The 23,452-nt window shown below is 47.5% G+C and overlaps 1 protein-coding gene across 1 annotated transcript in view; it reads left to right on the top strand.

Annotated features, from left to right (window-relative positions):
- LOC118097538 (phospholipid phosphatase 3) overlaps positions 1–22,025 on the top strand; it is a 35,221-nt gene extending 13,196 nt beyond the window's left edge. Inside the window, exons 2-6 of the mRNA XM_035140477.3 lie at positions 4,873–5,030; positions 6,189–6,469; positions 9,276–9,333; positions 17,793–17,969; positions 21,114–22,025. Coding sequence (XP_034996368.2) covers positions 4,873–5,030; positions 6,189–6,469; positions 9,276–9,333; positions 17,793–17,969; positions 21,114–21,215 — 776 coding nt within the window. The 3' untranslated portion in view covers positions 21,216–22,025. The remainder of the gene's footprint in view (positions 1–4,872; positions 5,031–6,188; positions 6,470–9,275; positions 9,334–17,792; positions 17,970–21,113) is intronic.
- Positions 22,026–23,452: the final 1,427 nt, after the last annotated feature.

Here is a 23,452-nt window from a genome sequence, read left to right as displayed (position 1 = left end):
CTGAAGGGACGTGCTCTGGTAAGCAGAGCACTCCAAGGAGGCATGGCCCATGTCTCTCTGGTGTCTCTGGCTGGAGCAGAGACGATTCACCCCAGGTCTGTGGGCTCAGGTCCTCGAGCTCTTTGTGTTGGCTGCTTTGCCCAACTAAATTTAGCCCTCTTCCTTCTCCTCCATGTCCATCTTGCTGCCCCTGAGAAGGGAAGAATGGCAGGAGTCCAACGGATTCCGGTGGAAAACCAGAGCCTTCTCAAAGAGAAGGCTAGTTACGCATGCATGTGCCGAGCTCAGCGGATGCCAAAAAGGCTTGGCTGTTTGACAGAGAACCCTGATTGTCTTGGTCTACGGCGATCCTCGCCTTGGCGTCTCCCGTGGCACAGCTGTCTGTGCAACTTGACCCTTGCTGGACCACTCACACCCTACAGGGACCTTCTTGCTTTTTAAAAACCTTTCGTTTGTCTCCTCCTCTTCCAGGGAGCACTTCTAGGGAGGCTAAAGTAGAGAGAGCAACTTGCTCAAGGCCTGGCCACTGAACGTCTTGGTCACACATGGGAATTTGGCCGAGGTTTCCCACTCCCATACTCTAGTGCAGGCACGTCCAACAGGTATATCGTGATCTACCAGTAGATCACTGGACATCTGTGGTAGATCACTGGTAGATCAGTGGCTCCCCCCAAAGGAGCTGAACAACTTTGGCTCCCCTAAAAAGAGCTCAACATTTTGGCCCTTCGCCCCCTAAAAACGGGCCTTCCCTCCTCCCTAAAAGAAGCTCAACAAGTTTGACCTGAACACCCAAGAAACGGGCTTCCCTCTTCCCTTAAAAAGTTCAACAACTTTGACCTGAACCCCCCAAAACTTTAACTCTGTGAGTAGACTGCAGTCTCTTGGGAGTTGGCCACCCCTGCTCTAGTGCAAAGGTTTTCAACCTTTTTGAGTCCACAGCTCCCTTGACCAACTCCATTCTTTCTGCAGCACCCCTGTGGGGCTCAGGAGCCCAGTTATGTCACCCCATTGCCTGCAAAGCTAGCAGCCTCTCACCCTTTTTCAAATACCATCCCTTGTGGAGGGTTCCCTCAGCCTCCTCTCCTCTCCCCTCTCCTTGGGAGTCTTCAGGGCAGCTACTGCTGCCCGCCCCCAGGCCCCAAAGAGAGGTGTCTCCTCACACTGCCCCCCAGGGGCCTGGGAAGCACCCCCTGGCCAGCCCCAGAGGCACCATTCACCAGGAGAGTTTGTATCAACAAACAGCTGCTGCAACAAACAGCCACGCCAGTCTTTGGGAGGCAGAGATACAAGAGGGCATCAAAGGAGGGAGGGAGGAAAGGGACAGAGGCCAGTGTTGCCCGTGGCACCCCTGACCATCATTCAAGGCACCCCAGGGTGCCACAGCACACTGGCTGAAAACCACTGCTCTAGTGACTCAGTTTCATGACTGCCTCCTGTTGTGTTCTTTCATCTGTAGCATCCATGCCGTAGCTCAGAAGGGAGTTGGGTCTGCATGCCTTATATGTTGGAAGGTGGGGGTCCAAGGAAGTCCTTTCCACCCACGCTGATCCTCTCCCACCCATCTGGCAGGTGGAGTCAGAGTCAGTTACCAGGGCATGGCTGGGGAGCCTTTGGGCCTTCCAGATGTAGCTGTACTACAACTCCCATCATCCTTGAGCAGGCACCCCCAAACTTTGGCCCTCCAGATGTCTTGGGCTATACCTAATTCCCATCTTCCCCGACCACTGGTCCTGTTAGCTAGGGATCATGGGAGTTGTAGGCTAAAACATCTGGAGGGCCACAGTTTGGGGATGCCTGTCCTTGAGCATGGGCTGAGGCTAATGGGAGTCCAGGCCCAACAATAACTTGAAGGGCTACCAGGTCCCCCACGTAGGGGACAAAAAAAAAAGTAGCATTACTTGGTGGCAGGAATAAAGAACGTGAATTGTCCCCAAAGAACGGTTTGACCCAAAATGTGTTGGGCTGTAGCTTCCTTCCTTCCTTCCTTCCTTCCTTCCTTCCTTCCTTCCTTCCTTCCTTCCTTCCTTCCTTCCTTCCTTCCTTCCTTCCTTTTTACAATAACCCACTGAAACGCACATGCAGAGGTTATACTTCCAATTAACAGTTCCAGAGACAGACAACTGATGCCAGGGAGGGAGTGTGCAGGTGGGGTTTCCATGCTAGTTGCAGAGGAAGCAAAATCTCTTCCCCCACAATTAGCATGATAACCAAGTACCGTAAGCTGATGGAGGAGAAACAGATTGCTCTTCCGCCTCTCCACCGTTCGGCTTGTTGAAAGGCATTCCCCACTCCCGGCTTCTGGATTCCATGCTGACCATGGCTGGAAGGGGGCTTCTGCTGTTCCCTGCTGGCTGCTAACCTCTTAAAAGGCTTGTAAATATTTTTTTTCCCAGGCTAGTTATTTTGTTTGCTTCTTCACAAGACTGCAGAGGGATATGGAAAGTGCCACAGTGAAGCAGACTTGGGCTCCCCTAGATCGTTTGCAAATGTTTCTTTATGAAAACCAAGCATTACACTAGGCAAATCCATGGAGGAGTCTGTTGCCATGAAAGCAAAATGGAACCTCCACAGCTGGAGGCAGTATACCCCTGAATCCCAGATGAGGGAGGTAGCAGCCAACAAATGTTGCCTATCATCTTCAGTTTATGTGGAAAGGTCAAGTAGGTGTTTGGCACTGAGAGAGCTTTTGCCATGTATATCATAGAATCATAGAGTTGGAAGAGACCACAAGGGCCATCCAGTCCAACCCCCTGCCAAGCAGGAAACACCATCAAAGCATTCTTGACATATGGCTGTCAAGCCTCTGCTTTGTTGTTGTTGTTTAGTCGTTTAGTCGTGTCCGACTCTTCGTGACCCCATGGACCATAGCACGCCAGGCACTCCTGTCTTCCACTGCCTCCCGCAGTTTGGTCAAACTCATGTTCGTAGCTTCGAGAACACTGTCCAACCATCTCGTCCTCTGTCGTCCCCTTCTCCTAGTGCCCTCCATCTTTCCCAACATCAAGGTCTTTTCCAAGGATTCTTCTCTTCTCTTCTCATGAGGTGGCCAAAGTATTGGAGCCTCAGCTTCACGATCTGTCCTTCCAGTGAGGAAGCCTCTGCTTAAAGACCTCCAAAGAAGGAGACTCCACCACACTTCTTGGCAGCAAATTCCATTGTCGAACAGCTCTTACTGTCAGGAAGTTCTTCCTAATATGAGCCAATGGGGTCATTTCTAACAGTTCTTCCTGGATGTTGCACCAAGACCAGCCCTGGGTGTGGTAACTAGTGATCCCTCAGGGTTGGGGTGGGGAGTTCTTTATGCCAAGGCCCTAGTGTTAGTTAGGACAAATGACACACAGTGTGTCTCGTGGGCCAAAGCTCTCGGGCAGAAAGAGCTGCGGCTGAAACACCTTGTTCCATGTTTGCCCCAGGGCTTCTACTGTGCCTGGTTTCACATTCCAGTCCCCAGTGTGTGGCAGACATCGCTTGTGTCTTACCAGGGAATTTGATGGAATGGATGGATGAACCTATTTCTGTGGACCATTTCACTCCTGGCAGTCAAATCTGCTTCCTTCCCACAGCTGCCTCCCAGAAGTCTTCCTAATTGCAAACCACTGGGGCTAAATCTGGTTTGTTGGAAGAGCCCCGAGACCCTTTATCTCAGGGTTGCGGGTTCAAGCCCCACTTTGAGCAAAGAGATTCCTGCATTGCAGGTGGTTCGGCTAGATGAGCCTCTTGGTCTGTTCCAGCTCTATGATTCCTTGGAGACCCCAGCCACTGAGAATCCAGCAAGTCCCCGGTTTCCATAGCACCATCCTGGGTTGTGCTTTTTGCTCATGTTACAGTAGGATAATAATATTATTATAATAATTTATTATTTATACCCTGCCCACCTGGCTGGGTTTCCCCAGCCACTCTGGGCGGCTCCCAACAGAATATTATTATTATTAATAATAATAATAAAGTGATAAAATGTCAAACATTAAAAACTTCCCTAAACAGGGCAACCTTCAGATGTTTTCTAAAAGTCAGATAGTTGTTTATTTCCTTGACATCTGATGGGAGGGCATTCCACAGGGCAGGGGCCACCACCAAGAAGGCCCTCTGCTTGGTTCCCTGTAGCTTCACTTCTCGCAGTGAGGGAACCGCCAGAAGGCCCTCAGAGCTGGACCTCAGTGTCCGGGCTGAACAATGGGGGGTGGAGACGCTCCTTCAGGTATACTGGGCCGAGGCCGTTTAGGGCTTTAAAGGTCAGCACCAACACTTTGAATTGTGCTTGGAAACGTACTTGGAGCCGATGTAGGTCTTTCAGGACCAGTGTTATACAGTGGTACCTCTACTTACGAATAACTCTACTTATGAATGTTTCTACTTACGAACGGAGCTCCGTCTGCCATCTTGGATGCAGTTTAGATAGGATTGTTTCTACTTACGAATTTTTAGATAGGGTTGCTTCGACTTACCATTTTTTTCTCCCAATGCATTCCTATGGGATTCGACTTACAATTTTTTTCGACTTACAAATGTGCGTTCGGAACGCATTAAATTCGTAAGTAGAGGTACCAACTGTATTGTCTTGTCGGCTACTCCCAGTCACCAGTCAAGCTGCCGCATTCTGGATCAGTTGTAGTTTCCGAGTCACCTTCAAAGGCAGCCCCATGTAGAGCACATTGCAGAGTCCAAGCAGGAGATAACCACTCTGGCGAGACAGATGGGATGCTGGGGACTAGCATTACATAGGTAGGTAGGGAGATTGTAACCTACAAAATGCTGGGCTTTGCAGTCCCAGCTCAGCCTTTGGCCTCCAGCCTTAGCCACCACAGTGGTGGAACTCAGAACCCTTCCCTCTCCCTGACTTTCTCTTTCTCTTGCCCACTTCCTTGGCTGCAGCATCCATCCCGTTCTTCATCTGCGAGGTTGGCCTCGTTTCCCCCATGCGCCGCGGCTTCTTCTGCAATGACAGCAGCATCAGGTACCCACTGCAGCGTGCTGAGACCGTCAGCGACTCTGTGCTCATCTCCGTGGGAATCCTCATTGCCTGTCTAGTGGTGAGTCTTTTGGGGGAATGAGGGAGGGAACTGTGCACTTCTGTCCTTTAACATCATGCGCTGTGCCTTGTTCCTGGCAGCAAAACGCCACCCACCCGACCATAGTATTTTGCTGATTTGTCTTATTGCATGCATTTATTGCATGCCTTTCCATCCCAGGTTCCTCTGAAGAGCTCAGGGTATACATGACCCTCTCCCCTCTCCCCACCAGACCCCCTCCTAGAGCATCACAGCACCTGTATCCTGATGCCACATGATATTCCCTTATGGCTCCTTGCAGGAGCCCTCTTTCTGTTTTCCTCCAGCACAGATGACTCTCCATCTCCATTTCATGCAGCATGCTGTCAAGGACTGTGCTGAGGAGGGCTGCACATGAGGAGGAATGGTGGGAGCCTCCCTATCCCCCTGCTCCTGCTCAGGATCCTGAATCTTCCCAGGAGTAGTATAGATTTGGAACAGTGGTTTGCAGAGGGACATAGTTCAGAAGGCAGAAGCTGGGAAGTACTGGATGGGAAACAGCTAGGAGAAGAAGCACTGGTAGAGAGAGAGAGTTAACAGACTCACTTTCGCTGCAAAGCATCCATCTGCTCAGCCCAAGGTCAAGGAGAGCAGATAAGGTGGCTGCTCAGAAAGCACAGTGGTTGCGAGATCAGGTTATAAGACATGGTAGTGACATGGTTGACTAGGGAGAAAGTGGGTGGAAACCTTAATTGGGAGCATCTTCATCCCAAGGAATGGATTCTTTGTTCTCTCTCTATGGTCATTTAAATTTCTAACTAGTAAGAGACTCCTTTCACTGTGTTCTGCTTATCTACTGCCAAAGCGGGGAGAGGAAGCGGAGTCCCTGAAGCCTGACACATGCAACCCTTTCTCCAGCGCTGTAGCTAAATTTAGTTCAAAGAGGAAAGTTTCCTCCCAGCCGTATTCATTTCTGATTTGGCTAGTGTGGAAGCTGTTCTCTGTGGAAGCCCATGGAACCCATTTGCTAGGTTCAGTAAATTTTTCCTTTCCTTTGGTTCCGATTGGCTAGCCCAGGGGCAGCTTCTTGATGGCTGGGACAGTGCGAACCGCTGCTCACCATTAAGAAATGTGCCCTGCTGCCAGCGCTGGAATTGCTTGTAGCCAGGCCACCTTCTCTGTTCTTTCTTTCCGACACAGATCACCCTGGGCGAAAGCTGCCGTGTGTACAGCCTGCCCCACAGCTCACGCTCCATAGTCTCCAACCGTTACGTGGCTGCCCTCTACAAGGAGATCGGGGCCTTCCTCTTTGGCTGCACCGTGGGCCAGTCACTAACCAACATGGCCAAGGTTGCGGTGGGCCGCCTCCGTCCACACTTCCTGGCCGCCTGCAGGCCTGACTTTGCTCACATCAACTGCTCTGCTGGATACCTCGAGGACTACATCTGCACTGGTGGCCCCTCGGAGGAAAAAGAAGCTAGGTGTGTATGGTGACATATCATCTCCCTCAAAGAGGGATGACCTTCTGGTGATGATCGTAGGGTCCAGGTCAGTTCAACTGAGAAGTGGCAGTAAAAAAAAAAAAAAGGTAAAGGACCCCTGGACGATTTGTTGTTGTTTAGTCATTTAGTCGTGCCCACTAAAAAGGCCCTGTCTGTACTGCCTCCCAATCTAATTGATTCATATGGTGGGCCTGTGAGCAGGGACTCTGAAGCTGATCCAGGCAGGTTCATAAAGGTGCCAGACTGTTGTCTTTCAAACCAGCTGGTCCTAAACAGTTTAGGATTTTAAATGTCAGTTCCAACCCAGGGGAAGTTACTGAGGAACTCAATGGAATTTAGCACAAGTCATCCTTTGCAGGTCTCAGTTAAGAAGAGTTTGGATTTGATATCCCGCTTTATCACTACCCGAAGGAGTCTCAAAGCGGCTAACAATCTCCTTTCCCTTCCTCCCCCACAACAAACACTCTGTGAGGTGAGTGAGGCTGAGAGACTTCAGAGAAGTGTGATGACTAGCCCAAGGTCATCCAGCAGCTGCATGTGGAGGAGCGGAGACGCGAACCCGGTTCCCCAGATTACGAGTTTACCGCTCTTAACCACTACACCACACTGGCTGAGTGAGGAGAGGGAGGGAGTTGAAGTCATGAGATATGGCACACAGGGACACTTGGTGCCAGAATATCCAGCTACCATACCAAGACCTGTGAAGGGGAAAGATTCTGTTGCGTTAGACAGGATAATCTGGAGAGTGAAAAATAGGAAACCTGGCAGCTACGTGCATAAACTATCACATTTGAGTGGCAGGTGTGGGAGACGACTGTGAGAGAAGGACTGTTACTTTTAGGCCCTGTTTGTTATCTACTCGGAGATATCTGAGTCGGTGTTTGGAAAACTTGAGTGCTGAATAAGTTGGGCCTTGACTTTGACCCACCTGTGCAGCTCTCCTGCTCTCCTGGGGCCAGAGCCAACCTGGCAGCACATGTAATCCAAGCAGGCATGGGGGCAGCAAGATTATGGGGTGCATCAAAAGTGCTGTGAAGTAGCAGGTGAACTTTGGCCGGTGTGCCCCGTGCAGTCATTTTGAATCAAAAAGGTAGGGAAATCTCAGATCACACAATTCACTCCCTATCATTCCCACTGATCCCCACTATACACACAGAGAGAGAAAGCAATTTGAATAGAAATGAAGAAGAGCACTTCTGTATCAGACCAAATGCCCATTTAGTCCAGCATCCTGTTCCCACAGTGGCCAACCAAATGCCTCTGGGACATCTACAGGCAAGACCTCTTCCACAGTTGTTCCCCAGAGACTCCTGTCTCTCATCCTGTAGGCAGGTACCAGTATATAGCCAACATTTATAGCCTTTTCCTCCAAGGATTTGTCTAATCCCCTTTTAAAGTTGTCCAGGTTGGCGGCCATCGTTGCAATTTGTGGTAACAAATTCATATACAGTTGTACCTTGGTTTTGGAACAGCTTAGTTCCCGAACGTTTTGGCTCCTGAACACCGCAAACCCAGAAGTGACTGTTTCAGTTTGCGAACTATTTTGGGATGCCGAACGTCTGACGGGGCTTCCATGGCTTCTGGTTGGCTGCAGGAGTGTTTGTTGTGGGGGAGGAAGGGAAAGGAGAATGTTAGCTGCTTTGAGACTCCTTAGGGTAGTGATAAAGTGGGATATCAAATCCAAACTACTCCTCCTCCTCCTCTTCTTCCCAGCCCCTTTTCTCCCTGCCAAGGCTCCAATGGGGATTTTATGTAGGTTTGTTAACAGCTGGCTGAGGTCATTCACCCTGACTAGAGTCAAAGGAACAGAGATGTCAGGAAGAGAAGCTGGGTCAAAGTTCGGCATCCCTTAAAAGAACAATGTGCATATTGTAACATAGTATCTTGTCGCTAATCACCGTTGATCTAAACCCAAAGACCTAGGTGTCTAGCTTTCACACCTTAACCAAAGACTATTTTATTTTATTTTGTTACAAGTACAGTGGTACTTTGGTTCTCAAACTTAGTCTGTTCTGGAAGTCTGTTCCTAAACCAAAGCATTCCAAAACTAAGGCACGCTTTCCCATAGAAAGTAATGCAAAATGGATTAATCTGTTCGGACCATTCCAGACTTTTAAAAACAGCCCCTAAAACAGCAATTTAACATGAATTTTACTATCTAACGAGACCATTGATCCATAAAATGAAAGCATTAAACAATGTACTGCAGTCACACAATCAATCAATCAATCAGGAGCTGAACTGGGTTCCACAAAGTCACAAAAACCAAAACGCAAAATAAATAGCAAAAACAGACAGACCTCAGCGTAACACTCTAAACGGAAGTGTGGCTCTCAAAACGGAAACGGAACACTCAAAACGGAGCATGTTTGGCTTCTGAAAAAAAGTTCGCAAATTGGGTTTGCAGTGTTTGGGTTCCAAGTTGTTTGAGTGCCAAGGCGTTTGAGAACCAAGGTACCACTATATATCCCGCCTTTCCGCCAAGGAGTTCAAGGTGGTCTTCCTTGCAAGAAGGTTAGCAGCTGACCCAAACTCACATAGTGAGCATCATGGCTGAGTACAGATTTGGGAGGGGCTCTCCTGCCGTTGTCCAACACTTTAACCACTTCATTGATTGAACCTGGGATCCACCACACAGTTAATATCAGGGATATTTTGGTCTTGTTAAAATGAATGGGTTAGATTGCATTTAACTCAGTGGGACTCACCCAATCCTCTGCCATAATAATCTAGCAGACTGCATGTTCTCTTATATCTAACAAAGCAATCCTTTTCTCTCTTCCAGGAAGTCCTTCTACTCCGGCCATGCCTCCTTTGCCATGTATACAATGATGTACCTGGTGGTAAGTCCCTATGCGCAGTTTTACATGTGGAAGGTCTTCAGGTGGTTGTGTTGCGGGGCCACCTTGTGAGCCGCAGGGTAAAAGGGGGCCTGATTCACCGCGCAAGCAGCTGCGTCGCTGTCCACAGGAACACACAGCTGTTCAGAGCAGCAGCGTCATGCCATCGGTCTGAGCTGCTTCCTGCATAATTCCAGCAAATATTCACACAGGTGTTGTGAGAATAGGTGATGCATATGAGGATAATTTGTCGTGTGGAGCAGCCTCCGCCAAGTTTTGTTTCAGATGTTCGCAGGTGAGCGAATGAGACCTTAGAGCTCTACCTAGTAACCCGTTCTGGGCACAGTGGGACCTTGGTTCGCAAACTTAATCTGTTCTGGGGGGTCTGTTCGATTTCCGAAACTGTTCAAAACCAAGGTGCAGCTTCCGATGGGCTGCAGGAGCTTCCTGCACTCAAGTGGAAGCTGTGTCGGACGTTCGGCTTCTGAAAAACGTTTGCAAACCACAACACTTTCTTCCGGGTTTGCAGCGTTTGGAAGCCGATTTATTTGACAACTAAGCTGTTTGAGAACCAAGGTACCAGAAAATTCCACAGACTGGTGGGGAATTTTTTTTAGAAATAGACTCTTGGAGAAGTCTTCCTTTTCCAAAGCATCTTTATGAATGCCTTTTTCTGCATTCCCTTAGCTGTGAATTTACATGTTATTTATATTTGTTTATTAAAATTGTTTATATACTGCCTTTAAGTAAGAAGCTACCAATGTGGTGCACATCAATATAAAAATAAATAAATTTAACTTTGCTCCTGGACTTTGGTTGCTTAGAAATCTTGCAGGGGCTTTCCTCTCCTTCCTAGAGGAGGAGCAGAAGGAGGCTGCTCTTCAAGTATATCCAATGATCCTTGGCCTTGGTCCAGTACACCTGAAGGAGCGTCTCCACCTCCGTTGTTCTGCCCGGACACTGCGGTCCAGTGCTGAGGGCCTTCTGGCAGTTCTCTCGCTGCGAGAAGCCAAGTTACAGGGAACCAGGCAGAGGGCCTTCTCAGTAGTGGCACCCACCCTGTGGAACACCCTCTCACCAGATGTCAAAGAGAAAAACAACCACCAGACTTTTAGAAGACATCTGAAGGCAGCCCTGTTTAGGGAAGCTTTTTAATGTTTAATAAATTATTGTATTTTAATACTTCTGTTGGAAGCCGCCCTGAGTGGCTGGGGAAACTCAGCCAGATGGGCGGGGTATAAATTTATTATTATCATTATCATCATCATCATTATTGGTTTATGAGGCACCTACCGACCGCATACTTAAATTGGTTTAAGAGTTATTCCCTCCCTCCTTGAACACAAAACTTTGCATCCTCACCAAGCTACAATTCCTAAGCTGCTGCAGGGAGATCTTTCCAGTAAAAACTGATATAAAACTGCTATTAAGTTTGCAGGGTAAATATAGTTGGGATGAGAATAATCCATGGAGGGAAGAGTCAGGCTCCAAGCCAGGAAAGGCTTCCAGAATCTCTGGAGCTTTTCCACTGAGGAAGGAAAAGGTGGCTGGCTGGGGCGGTTAATTTCCACTGCTGGCCAAACAATCTAAAATTGAATGTTACAGTGATGGGCAACCTTTTGAGCTTGGTGTGTCAAAATTCGCCAAAAAAAATGAGCATAACTCGGGTGGTGTGTCACTTCAAGAAAAAAACCATAATTTCGCGATATTTATAGTTTAAATAACAAAAATGTATAATTGTAATATATAACTGTATTTAATAAACCAAAAACTAATTAATTAACCAAACCAAACAAAAAACCCCTTATTTATCACAAAGTGCCCAGAGTTGTTGACCTTTTGGGGGGGAGCTGCTGACCAAAGTTTTGGAGGTTTTTTGGGGTGTGTGTGCAAAAGTTGCTTTGCTTGGGGGGGATTGCCCCAAAGCTGCTGCGCTTTTTTTGGGGGGGGAAGAGAATAGAAATGGTGAATAATACCTTCGCTGGAACTAACACGCAGCACCAACATAGTCTGCCAAAGCGCCAAAAAAAACCAGCACTGAATGGGTTAAAAAACTAATCTCTGGCTACCAGCAGCAACAACAAAAAAGGATCTGGGTTTTAACAGCGGGGACAAGCTGTAGCGTGAGGAGGAGCGGGAGAACAAATGGGGGGGCAACAACAGCGTGAATGGGCCAATGGGGCGCATGCCAGTAGTGAGGGCTCTGCGTGTCACGTCTGACACGCGTGTCATAGGTTCGCCATCACTGTTAAAGAAGTAGAAGCATTAAGACAGAAATGGGGAAACTGTGGACCTCCAGGCGGATTTGGGTTCACATCAGCCCCTGCCAGCATGACCCAGAACAGCTGGAGGGTCACAGGTCCCCCCCCAAAAAGTGTTGGTTTTAACAGCCATGTTTTCTTACATTACAACTGTGTTTTGTTCCTAAATATTGGGGGAGGCTGCTGCTGCTACTGAAATTATAATGGAATGGTCTTCATATTGCTTAGATGAAATGAGAGAGCTTGTAAGCAGATAAAGAGGTTGGAAGTGAAAATAGAAACATTTTATACTAACACTTGCTGACCAGGGACTGCCCCCCTCATCTGGGTCCTGGTGAGTCACTGCCCCTTTTGAGGGTATTTTGGAGATACCTCTTCAGTTACGTATTAGTGGCTAATTTTAGGTTTGGTCAGGTTTTAGACCTGTCCCTTGGGTTTCTAAAACCTGCTTTTACCTGCCCGAACCTTCAGATCTTGCTCTGGGTGACTCCATCAAGAGAAGTGAGGTGGGTTTTTTGTAGCGGCACCATAGAGAAGGGAAAACCATGAGACTTTTGAGGTGCCTTCTCTATGGTCTTTTCAGCCCCTTTTTATCCACTTAGGCTTTTAAACTGTTTTCAATCTATGAAATTGTTGTTGTTGTTGTTGTTGTTGTTAGTTTATACCCCGCCCATCTGGCTGGGTTTCCCCAGCTACTCTGGGCAGCTCCCAACAGAATATTATTATTAATAATAATTAAAAAGCGATAAAACATCCAACATTAAAAACTTCCTTAAACAGGGCTGCCTTCAGATGTCTTTTAAAAATCAGATACAGTGGTACCTCGACTTACGAACGACTCGACAACCGAATTTTTCGACTTACGACTGGGGGTAATGGCCACGTGCTTACGAATGTCTCGACATCCGGAAAAAAAACATGGCAGTTTTAGATAGGGATTTTTTTACTTACGAATTTTTAGATAGGGACTTACAGATTTTTTCGTTTCCAGTGCATTCCTATGGGAAATCGCGTTTCCAATGACGTTTTTCGACTTAGGAATTTTTTGACTTATGAAGGTGCCTTCGGAACGGATTAAATTCATAAGTCGAGGCACCACTGTAGTTGTTTATTTCCTTGACATCTGAAGGGAGAGTGTTCCACAGGGTGGGCACCACTACTGAGAAGGCCCTCTGCCTGGTTGCCTGTAACTTCTCACAGTGAGGGAACCGCCAGAAGGCCCTTGGCACTTGACCTCAGTGTCTGGGCTGAGCGATGGGGGTGGAGATGCTCCTTCAGGTATATTGGGCAAAGGCCGTTCAGCGCGTTAAAGGTCAGCACCAACACTTGTAATTGTGCTCAGAAACATACTGGGAGCCAGGAAAAGGGTCTTTGCAATCTTTGGTTGTTCTTTGTATATAAATAATCTAATTGATACTGGAGTCATTTCTAGTGCTTGAATAAGTCAATCCACGCACGTGTTAACACCAAAGCACTGTGCTAGGTTATACCGTGCCATTTCATGTGCCTGGTTCATTTTGAGCTGTTTAAAACTTAATTGCCCTAAAATGATGTTAGTCTGGCATTTCCTTAATCAATAAACCAAGCACCCTCTTTGCTTTTGAATTGGTGCAGGGCTGTCTAAAGGTAAAGGTAAAGGGACCCCTGACCATTAGGTCCAGTCGTGACCGACTCTGGGGTTGTGCGCTCATCTCGCATTATTGACCGAGGGAGCAGGCGTATAGCTTCCAGGTCATGTGGCCAGCATGACAAAGCCGCTTCTGGCAAACCAGAGCAGCACACGGAAACGCTGTTTACCTTCCCGCTTTAGCAGTTCCTATTTATCTACTTGCATTTTTGACGTGCTTTCGAACTGCTAGGTTGGCAGGAGCTGGGACCGAGCAACAGGAGCTCACCCTGTCACAGAGATTCGAACCGCTGACCTTCTGATCAGCAAGCCCTAGGCTCAGTGGTTTAACCCACAGCGCCACCTGGGTCCCTGGGCTGTCTACTGTAGAGTAAATTAGTACAGCAATGGAAGAGAGCCTCCAGGGATGTCTATGGCAGGGGGACGGCTCATACAGTGGTGTTTGACCTTGTGTAAATTACCTCACGCGTACACAGTTGGATCCCTCTTTTCTTCTGTGAAATGTTGGAGGATATGCACATTTATACAGTATTAGACTCTGGGGGAAAAGTGGAATGTGCGTGATTCAGATGGAAGTGGATGGGAACCAAGAATTTTGGCTCCAGGTGAAGTTATTGGAGTCAGCAGACATACCTTTCTCTACGGGCATTTCCTGTTATGAAATGCGGAAGACGTCGATTATTATCTCCTTGAGGGCTTGGGCTTAAGCGCTTAGCAGATGTGGATTTGCAGGCTCCTGTGAGCTTGTCAGTTGCGCAAAGGAGGGCACAGTGCAGCCTCAGTGACCTGCGAGAAACTGCCAATAGGGCTTCAGGAAAGGCCATGCGAGACCAAAATGGGACTCCAGAGTCTTTGGGGCTCTGGTTTGTGCCTCCTATTCCCAGTTTGGCTATTTTTATTTCGTTTGTTTATTATTTTTGTGGTTGTTGTTGTGGCTTCTGAGAATCTGCCATGCTTTACTCTCCTATATTTAGAAGAGGGATTTGCCTGGCATCCTAACAGGGACTCTTCCCCTGTGGGAGATCAGTCTGGAAACAGGGAGTGGCTGAGAGGAGGAAGCGAGATGCAGAGACACAGAACCTGTCTGGCTGTCTGGTTTCCCTGAAACAGATGTGGGCAACCTGTGGCCCCTGGGCCATGCATGGTCTTTGGCCTAATTTAATCTCTCCCAGGCATCCCCAAACTTCGGCCCTTCAGATGTTTTGGACTACAATTCCCATCTTCCCTGACCACTGGTCCTGTTAGCTAGGGATCATGGGAGTTGTAGGCCAAAACATCTGGAGGGCCGCAGTTTGGGGGTGCCTGATCTAGCCTGTGGCCTGTTTTCATGTAGGTGTTGTTAGAGGGGAAGAGGAGCAGGGAAGAAGTGCTCCTGCACAACTTTGATTCTGACCGTGTTCCTCACCAGCTAGGACAACATTGCCTCCAAGGGAATTTGCTGCCAAAGAGTGTGGTGGAGTCTCCTTCTTTGGAGGTCTTTAAGCGGAGGCTTGACAGCCATATGTCAAGAATGCTTTGATGGTGTTTCCTGCTTGGCAGGGGGTTGGACTGGATGGCCCTTGTGGTCTCTTCCAACTCTATGATTCTATGAATGCGGTCCTCAACAGAAAAAACAAAATTGCTGCCCTATGTCAGGGTGCAAAAACTTACCGTACTTTTCTGTGTATAAGACTAGGTTCCCCCCCTTAAAAATCATGCTAAAAAGTGGGGGTCGGCTTACACATGGGTAGTGCATAGGGTGGACATTAGATTGGTTGCTGCCGTGTCTGTCAGCAGCTATAATGCACGTTACTGGTTGCTGCGTCAATGGGTGGTGTTGATTGGCCGATGCTGCGGTAATGGGGCGGGTGATTGGCAGCTTCTGCCAGTGAGGAGACAGACGGGAGGCGGATTTAGCGATGGGTGCAGGTGAGCGATTTTCGGCATTCCCCCCTAAAGAAAGCTCAACAACCCTTGGTAATCCCGCCCCAAAAAAGCTCAACCACTGTGGGCAATTCTCCCCCCAAAAAAGCTCAACAACTTTTTGCCATCTCCCATTTCCTGAAATTTCAGTCCCCCCAAATAGACGGAAAAGTACGGTATTCTATTTCTGTATTGCCCTTCATCTGACAATCACAGGGTGGTTTACAATATAAACCCCCCAAAATATACATAATAACAAAAGAAAAACCAATCTTGTTGGACCAAAACTCACACCAGCCCCAGCCTTAATAGCCAGTTATCGGAGATTATGGGAACTGTAGTTCAGCAAAATCAGGAGAGCTATAGGTATCCCTGCCCTGTCCGATGAAGTATCTCCAGCAAGCCACGTTTGTGAAACAGATCCTGGGAAAGAAGCAGAGGGTCTCCAGGAGAGCTTTCTCTGAGCAGCTCAACTAGGCAGCTCATAGCAAAGGCAAGACTTGAAGTAGGGCCTCCTGGTTCACTGCTCAGTGTCTCTTAACTATTATAGTGCAGTGGAACCTTGGTTTTCGAACGTAATCCGTTCCGGAAGACTGTTTGACTTCCGAAACGTTCGAAAACCGAGGTTCAATGGGCGATCGGCAAAATCCATTGAGAAAATGGAAAAACATGCAGGGGAAGCCATTTGACTTCCAAGGCGCGTTTGGAAATGGAAGCAATGACTTCCAGTTTTTCTGGCATTCAGGTTCTGAATCGTTCGGCTTCCAGGGTGCTCGGAAATCGAGGTTCCACTGTATATATATTCAGATCTATACATGTGCACACACAAAGTCGAGTGGGATATCAGTTTTGCAAGGTGGGAGTCAAAGGAACACACCAAGAAAACAGATTCACCATCCATCTGAAACAATGAAGCAGGCAGTTGTCTCTCTTGCCCTTCTTCTGACAGCTCAGGACAACATATGTGTGTGGGCTGTCTCTGTGTTGCAGCCCTGCGAGCTAGGTTTGGCAGAGAGGCACTGAGCAGCCCAAGGTCACCCAATGAGATTCATGGCTGAGTGGGGATCTGAACTGGGGCCTCCCCCCCTACATTGCAGCGCTCTTTTGCTCTCTACACCTAGGGAAGCTTAAGCCACCGTAAGCTTGTTATCCTTCAAGGGGCCGCTGAATTCTTGGCTGGCTTTGCTGCAGCAGACTTAGTGGGGCTCCTTCTCTGTCATTTGCCCATACGTTGTAGGTTGAATATCTCCACCTTCCCTTACTAAACCTCCTAATGTCCCATTCCCCTTCTGTATTCGGGAGCCTGATCCTTCCCTTTGCATGCTTTTCTGAGAACTGGTGGAGCCTGTTGTTTCCTTTTTAAAAAAATGCTTTTCAGGTTTATACATTTCACTTAATTCTACAATTATTTTAACATTTCAGAACTTGACTTCCTTCCCCCTCTTCCTGCGGTTCCTTAAATTTCTTTTTAGTATCTTCTGCATATCCTAATTAACTTAATTTGCTCATTTATTAATCTGCTTTAAATATATACTCTTATAAAACTGCAGGTTATTACAATAATCCTGCCAATGTTCTTATCTGTTTATAATTTTATCTGTAAATATTCAATAGACCACTTCCATTCTTTTATTTAAAAAATTGTTTTCTTGATTTCTTATTATTCCAGTAAGTTTCACCATTTCTGCATATTCCAAAAGTTTTTGTATCCATTCTTCCTTTGCTGGGACTCCTGCTTCTTTCCATTTTGGGTTGATTAACATTCTTGCCACTGTTGTCACATACATGAATAAGTTTCTATACAGTATACAGTAGGTACTTCTGTCCCTATAATTCCCAAAAGAAAAGTCTGGGGTTTTTTTTTACAAAGGTTATTTTAAGCATCCTTTTCAATTCATTATATATCATTTCCCAGTAAGCTTTAACCTTACTATAAGTCCACCACATATGATAAAAAGAACCTTCTTTCTCTTTACATTTCCAACACTCATTTGATTTAGATTTATACATTTTTGCCAGTTTACTTGGTGTTAGATAGGGCCTGTTGTTTCCAGTGGACTGGGGTCCTTGTAGGTCCCTGGCTGATGTCTCAAGGTTCAAGATATGTCTAAATCATGGGTAGGCAAACTACGGGCCCGGGGGCTGGATCCGGCCCAATCGCCTTTTAAATCCGGCCTGCGGATGGTCCAGGAATCAGCGTTTTTCTACATTACTAGAATGTGTGCTTTTATTTAAAATGCATCTCTGGGTTATTTGTGGGGCATAGGAATTTGTTCAAATCACCCCCCATATAATATAGCCCACAAGGTCTGAGGGACAATAGGCCGGCCCCCTGCTGAAAAAGTTTGCTGACCTCTGGTCTAAACTGACTGGCAAAATTTCCCTCAGAAGTTCTCTGTGCTAACAGCCAGTGTGGTGCAGTGGTGAAGAGCGGTAGACTCGTAATCTGGGGAACCAGGTTCGAGTCTCCACTCCTCCACATGCAGCTGCTGGGTGACCTTGGGCTAGGCACACTTCTCTGAAGCCTCTCAGCCTCACTCACCTCACAGAGTGTTTGTTGTGGGGGAGGAAGGGAAAGGAGAATGTTAGCCGCTTTGAGACTCCTTCGGGTAGTGATAAAGCGGGATATCAACTCTTCTTAACAGCCTTTTTCTGCCTCTTCTTTCCCCCAGTTTTACTTGCAGGCCCGTTTCACGTGGCGGGGAGCTCGACTGCTTCGTCCATTGGTCCAGTTTGTGATGCTGATGCTGGCATTGTACACAGGACTGACCCGCATCTCTGACTACCGGCACCACCCGTCTGATGTGGTGGTGGGGCTGCTGCAGGGGGCACTTGTGGCTTGCTGGGTGGTGAGTTGTGATTCGGCCGTTAGCTGACCCTTTCTCTTGTCTTTTTTGGGGGGAGGGAGGGTGTTGCTCCCAGTTGAGGTGAGAGAGAGAGAGAGAGAGAGAGAGAGAGAGAGAGAGAGAGAGAGAGAGAGAGAGAGAGATATCTGGATGCGGAATCCCCACCTTCTGACTGCTCTGCAAACCTTACTGAGCAGCTCCTCCTCTCCCAAGAGCATTAGAGGGGAGAAAACCATTTCAAGCGAGCGAGTTGAGGTTCTTTGGGAGTGAAATTCTGCAACCCAAGTTCAGTTCTATGTGACCGTTTGGCACTCGTACAAAAGCAAAGCTTCCCTAACCAAGCCTGCTTCTAGTTCTCGCTGAGGGTATTGGTGTTTCTGGCAAACTGCATTCGTTAGTGTATTAAGAACACTTACGTTGCATTTCTGTTGGGAAACGTTAAGAAAAAGCCGCCTGTTTACAGGAATGGGAAGAGCAACCACATACCTCCAGGAAGCCCACAATAAGAGCCTGGAGGCAACGAGGCCTCTCCACTATTTGTCCACCAGAAACTCATATTCAGGGATAGACTGCCTCTGAACATGGAGGATTGATTCAGCCATAATGGCAAATAGCCAGTACTAGACATGCCCAAGAGGGATTTGTTTATTCCCCTTTTAAAGCTGGACAAGCCAGGAGCCATGTCCACATCTTGTGGCAGCAAATTGAGTCAGATATGGCTTGTGCAAAAATGTTTATGCAGAACCCAGGAATTAAGATTCCTTGCTGCTACCTTCTTTGAGTGACCCTGAATGAGTTCTAGTATTGAGAAGAGAGAAAGAGAAGCGTTAATTTAATAAATTTCAATATGCTGTCATCTTCTGTCTTCTTTTTTCTAAACTATTAAAACTACCTTTTCATGAGGGTGAAAGAGGAGAGCGCAAAATATGGTCTGAAGCTCAACATCAAAAAAAAAACCAAGATCATGGCCACTGGTCCCATCACCCCCTGGCAAATAGAAGGGGAAGAAATGGAGGCAGTGAGAGATTTTACTTTCTTGGGCTCCTTGATCACTGCAGACGGTGACAGCAATCATGAAATTAAAAGACACCTGCTTCTTGGGAGAAAAGCAATGACAAACCTAGACAGCATCTTAAAAAGCAGAGACATCACCTTGCCGACAAAGGTCCGTATAGTAAAAGCTATGGTTTTCCCAGTAGTGATGTATGGAAGTGAGAGCTGGACCATAAAGAAGGCTGATCGCCGAAGAATTGATGCTTTTGAATTTTGGCTGGAGGAGACGCTTGAGAGTCCCATGGACTGCAAGAAGATCAAACTTATCCATTCTGTAGGAAATCAGCCCTGAGTGCTCACTTTAAGGACAGATCCTGAAGCTGAGGCTCCAATACTTTGGCCACCTCGTGAGAAGAGAAGACTCCCTGGAAAAGACCCTGATGTTGGGAAAGATGGAGGGCACTAGGAGAAGGGGACGACAGAGGGCGAGATGGTTGGACAGTGTTCTCGAAGCTATGAACATGAGTTTGACCAAACTGCGGGAGGCAGTGGAAGACAGGAGTGCCTGGCGTGCTCTGGTCCATGGGGTCACAAAGAGTCGGACACGACTAAACGACTAAACAATAGTGCCCCAAACACATTAGCTTTTTTCTTGTAGGAAAAATGTCCTTAATCTCTGATTGTTGTGGCTTTCCTTTCTTCCCCCTTTTTCTATAAAGTTGCAAGAAGCTCTGTGGTTGCAATGCTTGGCAGGTTGTGTTGCATGTTATACTAAGTGACGCAGGAAAATCCACTCGGATGAAGGGAGCAGGGGTTCAGTGTGAGCCGCCAGGAAATAACTAAGGAAGGGCACACCCTTGCTAGCATTGTGTGCAGGCGGCCGGGAGGAAATCCTTCAGTTTCCTACCCTGGCTATGGGATCCCAGCTCCACCCATCAGCCTCCAGTCAAGGGAGTATGTCGAACCCTGGAGTTGAGATTCCTAGGAGCTGGGAATAGAATCAAGGAATCTTAACTCGGTAATCTTATCCCTCCCTGTGAAGGAGGAATGGGTTCTTTAGGTTGATAGTGAGCAGCGAAGAATAAAGCACACAGTGCGTGTATGTGGCTCACTAGTGTAATGGGATTGATGACATAAACCTTTGAAATGTCGTTTGTGCATAAATTGGTGTCAAGGGAGGGTAGGGGCAATGTTTAATTTCTAAAAGGAAAAGTAGAGAGCTGTGGAAGGATGCCCTGTTCCTTAATGCCTTGTGTGCTGCAGACAGGCCTGTAAAACTGTTCATTATTATAATCGTTGCATTGAAGACTCTTAGCCAGGTCTTCCATGGGCTCGGCAGTGAGGATATCCTTTGGAAAAACGACCAGGTTCTGCGACCAGTGCCGGATTTACGTATAAGCTAAACAAGCTATAGCTTAGGGCCCCACTCTCTTGGGGGCCCCAAAAAAAATTTAAATGAAAAAAACCTGGATGTACATTTCCAAAATATAAGATAAAAATAAAATAAAACCTACATCCAGCAACAGTGTTTTGTGTTGTGTAGGCTCCTATGATGTAAGTCATGGGCCCTGCCTGCTAGCCTGCACCCTAAAATATCACTGGTTTGCTCATTTCTATATATAGGGTGCCTACATTCTGCATGGACTGGTTGCATGGGAACATGTGCAAATGGCTTTAGATACCTATTAGGTCCATAAATTACCATATAGCATATATTCAACACAGAAAACAGTGACAATTTGTTGTTGACAAAGGACATCTGGACATATAAAGGGCCCCATTACCTTCAGTAGCTTGTTGTTGTTTTGTTTAGTCGTTTAGTCGTGTCCGACTCTTCGTGACCCCATGGACCATAGCACGCCAGGCACTCCTGTAGCTTAGGGCTTCATCAAACCTAAATCCGGCCCTGGGCACAACTTCCAACAGCCCCAGACGGCATGGCCTTTGGTCAAGCGGGATGGAAGTCAAAATTATCTCAAGCTCACCAGGTTGGGTGAAGGCTGCTTTCATGAGATTCTGTGTTCAGTCAGGACTGGCAGAGTTTTGCGCTGTGCCTGCTCCTTCTGCAGCTACCTGAGCTGCTGCCCCTTGAGGGGGTATTGGGCGAGCATGGCTATATCTCTGACGCCCTCTTTCTCTTCTCTCCCTTTTCAGGCCTTCCACGTATCCAGCATGTTTCACCGCAAGCACCAGCCTCGCCACCTGCCCCCAGCCGCCTTGGACACTCCCAGTTCAGACTGCCACACCGATTGCTAGGGCATGTTCACTGGGGGTCAGAGACACTACTCTTGTCTGGCTGACTACAGGAGCCTCGGACTGTTGGCGCCGGTTGATTTGCATTCACTGCCACGCTGCCCGCATAGGCACCAGTCGGGGCAGCCACTGCCATGCTCACTACCATGCCAACATCCACTGCTGCACCAACTGCTGGAAGCACCAAAAAGAGGGAAAGGGAGCCGTTCCCTCCTGGCTGTTAGGGCACCTCTGTGCCAGAGATCCCTCTTGTCTTCCCAATGATGGACAGGGCACTCTTGTTATCCCTTTGGGTTTGTACACATGACACCACTCCCTTATGAGCTTCCCCTCTATCAAAGGATCCAGTGATCACATCACCACTGCCAGTTGGGTTTCCTTCTAGACGATATTCGCAAGGGAAGGAAATCCCCCGTATATATTTTTTTCGATGCAGGAAGATCTGCCCTTCCTCCTCGCTCACACTGGGATGATCTCACCCTTGAAACATTATGCACTCGGGCTGCGTTGCTAGGAGAAAGGCGGGCGCCTCTCCTCGAGAATCCAGTCTCTGCTGCACTAGTGATGTCTCTCAGCTGCTTGAAAGGCCAAGTGATGTGTCTTGCAGAAGCATATTCATGAAAGAATGAACCACAGGCTTGGGAGGCGGAGTTGGGAGGAAAGTGCCTGGAAAATCATGGAGGGACCTGCATTGCTCATACCAGGGCACCCCAATGCTACCAGATACCTCCCACCCTCCACCCCACCCAACGCTTCCGCTCCCTATAATGTGAAATGTGTTTTGTTTTTTGTAATAAATGGTACTGACAATCACCTAGATTAATAACTGACTTACAGGAGGGGGTAGGCTGCATATGGACCTCAGAACATCCCTCATAGCCAAGCACGTGGTTCCAAAAGCACTGGCGGCGCCGTCTGGATCCTGTGGTTCCGCTGGCACAGGATTTGGTGCCTGGTACAGAATGAGTTCCTGAGATACTTACCTTTCACTCGAAACAAAAAGTGGTCTTCTAGTCCTCATGGTTGTGAAGATTCAAACCCTTTCCCTCCAGATGCTCTTTCCTATCCAGTCCACACCTTTCTTTGAAATCACGCCTTCTGGAAATAACGCAGTTGGTTTGAGGATAAATGCTACAGGCAGGATTACAGTATAAATCCGGATTGGGTCCTAAAGAGCGGTGAGGAAATCGGTTTGTGTTTCTCAACCAGTGAGGCATGCCCTCCTGAGGGGCTATGAAGATTGGGAAGGGGGGGTGCGGGGTGAGTGTTTCCAAAAATATATATGTTACAATGTAAGTAAACAATCTAAAAGTTGTGAAATTTCAAATGAAAGAATTACAGGAGCCAGGTTTGAAGGGTTTTGTGGGGCTTTTATGTTAGCTGAAAGCGGGGGACATGGGTTAAAAGGGGTTGAGAAATAAGGAGGAAACAGAGCAGAATCTGTGCATGATCTAGCTTGCTGCTAAGGCAAGGAATGCAACCTTGCACATAGAATCATGTAGTGGGGGGGGGATCACTGTAATGCTAAAAAAACAAAAAAAAAGTTTGCAGCTACCTCTTATAAGCTGTGATGTTGAACCCAGTTTTAGAGGCTTGGTTCCACTGAACTCAGCAGCCTGAAACTTGTATAACCAGACACAGGATTGTAGCAATCTTTTAAGTGCTGGATGCAGTTCAAGCTTAACTGGTTTGCTTCTGTTCACATGCATTGTTGGAAAAAGTCGAATGGGTCACTCAGTTGCTGTTGCCAGGACTATTCAGCAATGTCGGGGGGTTCCTGAGCGAGAAGGAAAATGGCAGATCAGTTCCCCTCGAAGACTGTTTGTCCACCATTACCAATGTTTGCCTGCTTGTACTGCTGAAGTGCCATTTGTGTGTGTCCACTGCTCTAGACTTTTGGACTTTGCTTGAGGCAAGCTTCTCTCAAAGGCTGGCTTGTCACTGGCCTAGTTCAGTGGTTCCTAATTAGCTAGATACTGCGGACCGCCTGTTTTTCAAAAGCCAAGCCATGGACCCCCTACTTTTGATCATTTTGATGTCACTGTGGGAGTTTTCCTTATGTGAATGATGCCACAGATCCCACTGGTGGGACCCCTGGGGTCCGCAGTCCGCCAATTGAGAACCACCGATTCAGTGAATTGAACAGAATAGAAGGCAAAAGGCAGAGGGAGCCAAATTTTGAGCCCGCCTAGGATACTGTTGAAATCTGAAAGATCAAAATCCACCCCTGAAGGAGCTCA

The sequence above is a fragment of the Zootoca vivipara genome, chromosome 15, assembly GCF_965207765.1.
Source record: "Zootoca vivipara chromosome 15, rZooViv2.hap1.1, whole genome shotgun sequence".
NCBI classification, from domain to species: Eukaryota; Metazoa; Chordata; class Lepidosauria; order Squamata; family Lacertidae; genus Zootoca; species Zootoca vivipara.
Note: the sequence above shows the minus strand (reverse complement) of the source record. Positions and strands in the feature narration are given on the sequence as shown.